Source organism: Prionailurus viverrinus, chromosome A1 (assembly GCF_022837055.1).
Source record: "Prionailurus viverrinus isolate Anna chromosome A1, UM_Priviv_1.0, whole genome shotgun sequence".
NCBI lineage: Eukaryota > Metazoa > Chordata > Mammalia > Carnivora > Felidae > Prionailurus > Prionailurus viverrinus.
The window spans coordinates 199,265,930-199,274,953 of NC_062561.1; the positions used below are offsets into that span (position 1 = coordinate 199,265,930).

Genomic DNA, 9,024 nt, shown 5'->3' on the forward strand with positions numbered 1-9,024 from the left:
CTTGAAAAAATTTACATAAAAGTAAAAAATATAGCAAAACAATTAAAAATATTTTTAATAAAAATTGAAAATAAAAATGAATTTTTTCTCTTTCTGTATTCAAGGAAAAGAAGTGAAAGAAAGAAAATTGAATAGATGGACCTGCTAACAGATTGAAATAGGACTGAAATTACTTCGTTTTCCCCTAGATGTCAGACTATGAAGCACTTTATAGTCCATAAGCTGAGCAGACAGTGATACTTGTTCTTGAAGGGCAAGGTTGGCCCAGTTCGGTGGGGCTCAGTGTAATTGCTCCTTTCACCACTAGATGGCGCTGCTAGCCTACTGGGGTGGAACATTGTGATGCTCGTAGGTGTGTATGCGCGTGCGCGGGAGCAGTGAAAATGGCCTGTCTCTACTATCGGAACTCTGTTCTTCCCATCAGCAATCACGCACCCATCCTCTGTCTTCAGCTTTCATCCACTCCCCGCTTTTTCACTGTCCGTGACCAAGCCCCAGGCAGTACTTCTCTCCTGAGTTTTGTCTCAGATGCGGCTGTTTTCCCTGGCCCCTTACTTCTGAAGGACTGCGGCTTTGACCCGTACCGCCCCTCTGCAAGCGGGTCTCACAGAGCGATGGCCAATGAGCAATGGCTGAATGTCGGCTGCACCCAGGAACGCTTGCTGGACCCTGCTGCTGCCAGTGCCCCAAGACTGCGGCCAGGTGCCTGCCCGGCCCAGAAAAAGTTCGCGAGATAGTGTAGCAGCAGCATTTCAGGGATTATGGAAAAATCACAACACACATCTGGCACCAGGCTTCACCCTTAATGGCATTGTTCCAGCACCAGCAAATGTGGCCCTTCTCTGGGGTCTGCTGGGACCAGGTGGCTTCAACAGTCTGTCCTTCCAGCAGTGGAACCGCTTTTTCCCGTGTGGTCCAAGAACCTCCTGGACCCCACTCTGTTCCTGGGGGTTCACCTTTCCCACCAGAGCACCGCCAGGTATGTAGCTGCAGAGTTGCAGCCTTTGCGCTCCCCTTGTCTACAGTCTCAATGGAGTTTAACCCTCTCCTTTCTCCTTTCTCCCTTTTTAGTTTAGTCCCTGGGGCTGTTTCCAATTTTCCACTTTCTCTCCAGCTTCTTTTGGGGAGGGCTGCTTTTCTCATAGTCTCCCCCCAACCCCCCGTCTCTGTCCTTTCTGCGCCCGCAAAAGCGGCTCCCTTCCCGCAGCTTCTCGCTCCCCAAGTTCACCTCTGTATGCCGCGTACCTGCTGAATTCTGTGGTTTAGGTTGTGTAGATTGTTGTGTTAATCCTCCAATCAGTTTTCGAGGTGTGCAGGATGGTTTAGTGTTGGTCTGGCTGTATTTCATGGACTCAAGACACACAAAAAACTTTCATGCTCCATCTTGGCTCCACCCCCACATTGTCATATTTTTAAATAATCATTCATTTTTTTGCTCCCTTGCTGGACTGTAAACTGCACGAAGACATGGGCCTGTTTTGATTACCACTGAGGTCCTAGAATTTAACCAAATCTCTCACTCTCATAAGTACTTAAAGAATATTTATTGAATAAATGAATGAATTGTCCAATTAGCATAACAGACTGTGAGTGGCTCAAAGTCAGGGGTCACTTTCAACTCAGCTCTGTATTTCTAGAAACAAACACAATTCTGGCACATCTCATTAAATATATCTTAAGTTACAGAGGGGCTTTCCATAGCATAAGATTTATTGATTTTTTAAAAATAAAGTGATGTAATGAATTCCACTTTTTGAAAGAAAGACGATGTTTAATTCAAATGGGTTCAGTCCTGACGAATGAAGGAAAATCAGGTCTTATTCTGAGATTTTTTAGTCGTTCTGCATTTTCCACTGTATTGAATTTTCAAAGTGTGTTTCAAAGCTCTAAGAGAAATTGATATAAACATTTAGAGACTATTTGTATTCAATATAACCTTCTCTTCTAATCTAGCTGTATTTTAGTAAGGATTTTAAGGGAAGGGAGGCCTTGATTTGTAAACCCCTGATTTAAACAGCACACAGCTATAAAGGTATGCTCTACCCTCACTCTTCCTTCTCCCTGGTGACTCCTCTACTTTGAAATCATGGGGAAAAATTATTAGAGCTTTTAGCAAATGAGTGAACCTGTATATTAAGAAGTATAGGGAGGGACAAAAATGATTCCCTGAGGTACCCTGAGGAACTTTTTTCACTTTTCTGAGCCAGAATTACCATAATCTGCCACGACTATGGGTACCTCCTGAGAAAACTCTTTGAGGCTCACTGTGAACGTTCTCTATGAACTGCAGGCAGAAAGGATTTTTATTGTTGGGGGCAAAGGACATAGTGGTCAAGAGCAAGATTAATACAGCAATGTGGAAAACAGAAGATACTTGTCGTCTTCAGCAGAAATACAATAAGAAACGACAGCAAGCCAATGACGACATTTTGTGCTAAATTATAGTCAGTAGGCTTTTGCTATTGTATTTTTCATGAAAAAGTGGACCATTTTTAAAAAAAAATTAATAGCCACAGAGGAGCTACTGGGAAATAATAAAAACATTAATGTTTTGCAAATACTTACTAATTCACATTAGGCAACAATTAACTTTGGAGTCTTTTCTTTTTATATGCAAAAAAGGGAATAATCAATCACATCCCTTCCTACCACACAGTTTTGGTGTGGGTCTCATAGGTGCCCTGTTTGGGAAAGTACTTTCTAAGCTGTGGCAGGCCTTATATTCTATTTCTGCACCTAGCACAGTATCTTGAACTTACTAGATGCCTATTAAATATTCATGAGACAAATGGATAAATATGAGAAATTGTTCTGAAAAATCCTAAAACTCTACCCAAATAGAGATTCTAATCATGAGATAAGATAATGCGAAGTTTAGGGGCACCTGGGTGGCTCAGTCGGTTAAGCGTCTGACATCGGCTCAGGTCATGATCTTGCAGGAGTCCGAGCCCTGCATCAGGCTCTGTGCTGACAGCCTGGAGCCTGCTCCTGATTCTGTGTCTCCCTATGCCTCTGCTCCTCCCCGGTTCATGTTCTGTCTCTCTCTCTCTCTCTCTCTCTCCATCAAACTGTTAAACATAGAGTTAGTATATGACCCAGAAATTCCGCTCCTAGACATATGTCTAAGAGAAATGAAAACATACGTCCACACAAAACCCTGTACATGAACGTTCAGAGCAACATTATTCACAATAGCCCAAAATGTAAACAACCCAATGCCCATTAATGGACAAATAAAAACGGTGTGGTATAGCCATACAATAGACTATTACTTCACCATAAAAAGACATGAAGAAGTGGTATATTCTACAACATGGATGCACTTTGATAACCTTATGCTGAATGACAGAAGCCAGAAACAAAAAGCCACGTATTGTATGATCCCATTCATACTGATTGTTCAGAATAAGCAAACCCATCAAGACGAAAGCAGACCAGTGATTGCCAGGTACTGGCGGGATGGTAGAAGGGATACAGACTTTTGATGAAATTTATTCTGAAATTAGATAGTGGTGCAAATATGCTAATGACCACTGGATTGTACACTTTAAAACAGTGAATTTATGAATTTATGATTCACTCTGGTTTTAAATTAAAATCCTAAAAATAAATTCTTAGCAATAAGGAAGTTATTTTTCACTTCCCTGAAACCTTGGGATCCTAGGGAAGAGGGTAAACAGTAAGTTTGAAGGAAGGATGGAAGTGGAGAGCTACTAATAAATTTGGGAGAAGGGGTAGTCTGTACAATTTCTTTTTCTTCTAAGGGATCTCAGCATGTGCCATGAGCTTATCGTGACCACTACATAGGAAGTCTATTTGATGCGGTTTTGAGGTTGTCTGGAAGGTACTGTTGCACTAGTTGAGGATGACGATGGTACAGGTTATATTTCTGAGGGAAAGAAAAAGTTGGTAAATATGGAAGGAGAACTAAGGGGCTAGATAGGAAAGCCTGCTGATGGTGAGGTGACTAGTTATTTTGATTTGTCTGAGACCGTTCTCTTTTGGCACTCAAAGTCTCACACCCCAGGAAAACCCTCAGTCTCAGGCAAACCAGGTTGGTAAGTCATCTAGTTGGAAGCAACACAACAAGGACACTGGTGATATATGACAAGCATTATGCTAAGCTCCTTTTAGGCCTTAGCTTTTTCAGTTCTCACCGTCAACTTCTCGGGTAATTGCTTAGGCTAAGTTACCTGTCCTAGGTTGTATTGCCCTCTGACTTCATGGAGCTTATGTTTGTTGATAGGCCAAAACCAAAGGTACGGAAACATAAAAATAAAATATCTGGTAAGAATTATGAAGGTAACAGAGGCATAGTAACGTGAAAAATACCAGAAGTAAATCTACTTTAGACAGGATGGCCAGGGGAGGCATCTGTAATGGAGAAATATTTAGACTGAAGCCGAAACAATGAGACACAACCAGTCCTGTGAAAAGCATGCACTCTTCTTGCAGGAGAGGATGGTTTGCCCAAAGGTCCTGAAGCAGCAGAGAGCTTCGTATGTTTGAAAGTATCAGGAAAGAAGTGTCAGTGTTGTCACAGCGTATTTAGCAAGTAAAGCAGGAAATATTATCTCAGATTTATAGCTGAGAACTTGAGTTGTGGAGGGGTTACAAGACTTCCCAGGATCACTTAGCCCTGCAGGGGCAGGACTCAACCCAAGGTCTTCTGACTGAGTACTGAGACTTATTGCCATAGTCTTATCTTGAAAAGGGTGATTTTTCAAACATTTTAGGAACAGAAACTGTTTTCACATATAATCTCACTTTGGACCTAATGTCCAGAACAGGGAGAGGGGGACTTCTCTGCTGGAGTTGGAGGTAGGACTCAGAATCTCAGTTGCTCAGTACCTGTTACCACCATCCCCCTGAGGTTCAGCCGGCTGGAGTGAAACTCCAAGGACACTTTTAGTTTCCAGAATCACATCTTGAGGGTTTCACACACACATTCCAAAATGTGTAGAAGGGTTGCTTTTTTTTTTTTTCTTTTAATTTTAATTCCAGTGTAGTTAACATACAGAGTTAGTTTCAGGTGTAAAGTATAGGGATTCAAAAGTTCCATATATTACCAGTCAGCTACACGTTAAGTTCTCAAAACAAGTGTCTGTTTTGGGTTTGGTGTTTTCACTTACATGTTAGCGAAGCAGTACACGCAGGAATTAGAATACGTAACATTATTAGAAGCGCATAATGGGCTGGCTCTTATGGAGCATATAGATTTTTGTTGTATGGTCTTCTTTTGATAGTAACCGCATGGAATGTCCTAAAACAAAACCCACAGGTCAAACTCTATCCTGTAATAATCTCTTAATGGCTTCTAATATAAGTGCTTGGGAGTTTTATTTTGTGCAGACAGGAGATAATGATAAAATATGTCTTCTTTCATACTTTAAACATCAAAACTTCCTTACTTTAAATTCAGCAGCTGGAGCCTTTGGGGTTTCCACTTAAAAGCCCTGACCTTTGGCTGTGTAATACGTATCTGGTAGAAGAGAAAGAGAACATTCTGGGAAGTGACAAAAAATGACTACAACCACTGTTGAAGTGCTTCTGGAATCATGTTAGTTCATCAAAACCCCCTTTAACTGTGGTTCTTAGATTGGAATACCCTGCATGGTCCTACTCTGCTATTCACTATAGACCAGTCCTCTGGGGATTAGGAGGCTGGAATAGTGAGACAAGATTTCTTCAATATCTCCCCATTTTATTTTTCTACCTTCATCGTCCCAGAGTTGGAATAAGCTGGATCCAGAGGAAGTTGAGTGACAGAGTAAATTGTCTACAGCGGGGCCTGGAAAGTTCATAAGCACCATGTAATGAGCAGATAAAGCATTATTTCCTACTCCATTGACTCAGATCACATAATATTTAGATATCCGTAGATCAGGGTGCTACCATATCTACGAAACTTCAGTGGCTCTCACTGCCTACAGCAATGTTTGCCAACTTCAGTCCCTTGGGTCATGATTCCTTCCAAATTCCTGTGCCATTTTTTCTTTAAAAGTATTTTTTACTGAATGGGTTTCCTTTTTAAACTTGACTACTCACCCTAGAAATGTCCTAAACGTTAATATCCATGATATCTTGGATTTGAAGTTGTAATTACATTTTTTTCTAACACACATCAAAGAACAGTTATAATGATTACAACCAAAATATTCACTGTTAAATTAGCTAAAATCATCACTAATATTACTAGAGGGTACTCAAGTCACTTTTTGAGAAATACTGTTTATGTCTGTCATCTCCTTTTTTAATGAGCAAGGCTACATGAATTGTTTGGGGAGGCTTTACCAAAAAAAGTTTTTCTTTGGTGTACTCTTAGGAGATGAAAATGATTTCTAAAATTGAATATGAGTATGAAAAGAAGGATAATTTAATTAGAATTATATACACAAAGACAAAATTGGAATAGCTTGGAGCCCAAAATAATTTAAGTCACCTAGAACCTAAGGTGAGAAAAGGGAATTCTCCTTTCAGGGAGAAATGCTGCATTAAAGGAGGTATTCTAAGTCATGCAAAAGGTTTATCTCCCACCAGTACTAGAAGTCACCGTTCTAAGGAGAGAGATGTCTCAATCAGATTTGTATTTTAGAAGGCCTATATTTAACAGTGTGGAAAAGATTAGGATAGGGATTGACAAACTTTTCCTATGAAGAGCTAGGTAGCAAGTATTTTATAATTTTTAAGCCACATGGTCTCTGTTGCAACTACTCAACTCACATAGCCTAAAAGCAGCCAGAGCCAATGCATAAACTAATGAGCGTGGCTGCATTCCAGTAAAACTCTTTTTCTAAAAATAAAGTGGCCATCTTTTGCCAACTCCTGGATCAGACTCAGTACAGAAAGACAATTAGGTGGCCACCGTAATAATATAGGCAAGAAGTGAGGAGAACTTAAATGCAAGCAACAGCAATGAATTTAGAAGGAGGGAAAAACCCCAGAAATTAGAGGCTTTAATTGCTGGTGGTATATAAGGAAATAGAGGTGCAGTAAAGACAGGGATGAGTCCTGGTTTACCCTAGGATCTCTTTTGACAGAGTTGGGTAGATTGAACTATATGCATTGCCATCACATATATCAGAAATGATCAAATATTAGCAATTTCATGTGGTTTAATATGGTTCAACCTAATAGAAATACTAGAAGCCTAAGACTGTAAAAATCATTCTCACGTAGGAAGTAGAAAACTTACCTTGTGTGGCCCGTTACCAAAAATATCTGAAACAAAAATGTTTAGGAAAAAGGATCAAGTAAGAATATAGTATTTAGATGTGAACAGTTAATTAACCCGTTAAGGAATCCCATCTAAATTAATAACCATGAAAATCATAGAAAAATATGTGGCTCCTTCAAGTAAGATTTGCCTAGCCATGCCTGGTTCCCAAAGCACTCCGCAAGCACACTTACTGTCCCACCTGAGAATTCAACCATAACCCATTCCTAGGTTTAATGTTGGCTTTAGTCAGGAGAGATTCATCCTCTGGGACTCAGTATATCACCCACAGTTGGGCTGCTCAGACATTGTGTAGACCCATTTTAGAGAAAGTCTAGTTCTTGATAGACTGGCTACCTGCTGACAGTAATCTTAGATATCTGCATTCTTTTTTGACTATTGCCTGTCTTAAATATCTTCTTTTTAAACTCAATGTGCTTATAAGGAAGGCTCTTGCTCTGTTTGGGATCTCTGTGTCAACAACTGCTTACCCAAATGGTTCCTATAACCTTCATACTTTATATTCTACTTAACAGCCTTGACTTCTTTCAGCTGCTACAGCTGAGTGTCCTCCTTGCCTACCCTTCTACTTCACCAGATCAAATCTCCGCTGGCAGATTTAATTTCGCCTCATGGGTTTCCTTACCAATTTTGCTGGAGTTAATTTGAAGAGCTAAGCCCTCTCTTGAGATTTGATAACATCAGGCTGTGCTCTAATAGTAAGCCATGTTAGAAACTGATACTGCTTTGTGTAGAAGGTATTTGAATATGCACGCGCGCGCGCGCGCGCACACACACACACACACACACACACACACACACACTCAATGCCAGTGTGTGGGAGTATAGTGGGAAAGTATTACGAAGAGAAGAGAAATGAAATTGACTATCAACTCAACAGACCAAATTATTTGTCCAATAGTGATTACACCTCTCATAAATCATTCTTTAAGCTGTCTCAAGTCTGAGCCTGTCTATGGCAGAGTTTTTGGAATATTGAAAAATGGATTCACCACTGATATTCATTCTAGCTGAGGTAATAAATTCATCTCTGAGAGAAATTTCAAGTTTCAAAAATCCATACATCTAGAAAACAGTTATTATTGGCTTGTTACTTTCCTTGGAAGATCAGATGTTTACTCCCTCCCCAAAGTTCTTTGACAAATCCTTACATGAGAAATAACCAGTAGCCAAAATAACCACAAAGAAAGTTTTCATCTTCTCCCAAAAGGAACAATGTGATTCATCTAGTGGCGTTCCCTCTGTCAAGAACTTCCTAGCAAATCCTCAAAGGCTCAATTCTCTTGATGAACTGAGAGTTCTACCCCCTTCTGAGAACCTGAGAGCCCATTATGAAGTCACTTTGCAAATGATCTATTTACATGTGACACCAAGGCAAAGTCACCAGGTCACCAAAGACCAAGAACACTTTGCAGGCCAAAATATTTCATTTCTAAGAGGCTGTACAGCTATGGCATGATAGCATGATTTACCACTGATTTGTTTGATTGATAAATTATTATTCAGTTCCATAGAAGTGTGTTCTACTTATTAACTAGCAAGAAGAAACAAATGTGAAAAAGATGAACTTAAAGTGAGTAATTCTGGGAAAACAAATTTTTTTTTTGAAATGTACATGTCTGTCTCCCCTTTCTCCCCAAAATTCTGATTCAGTGGATCCAGAGTGTGACTCAGACATATCACACACACACACACTTAAATTGCATGACAGAGTCTGATTCACCTCTTCAGTTGAGAACTGATGGATTAGAATAGAACAATAACGGCAATTTTTCTGTCTTAGTAGA

General features: G+C 40.1%; 1 protein-coding gene across 1 annotated transcript; it reads right to left on the reverse strand.

The window, feature by feature from the left end:
• Positions 1 to 1,444: 1,444 nt before the first annotated feature.
• On the reverse strand, positions 1,445 to 8,510 carry LOC125164645 (ovomucoid-like). The gene is made up of 4 exons (XM_047857508.1): positions 8,389 to 8,510; positions 7,196 to 7,221; positions 5,133 to 5,263; positions 1,445 to 1,886 (listed from the first exon to the last, which is right to left on the reverse strand). The coding sequence occupies exons 1-4, from the start codon at positions 8,432 to 8,434 to the stop codon at positions 1,811 to 1,813; spliced, it is 279 nt and encodes a 92-aa protein (XP_047713464.1). The 5' UTR covers positions 8,435 to 8,510; the 3' UTR covers positions 1,445 to 1,810.
• Positions 8,511 to 9,024: the final 514 nt, after the last annotated feature.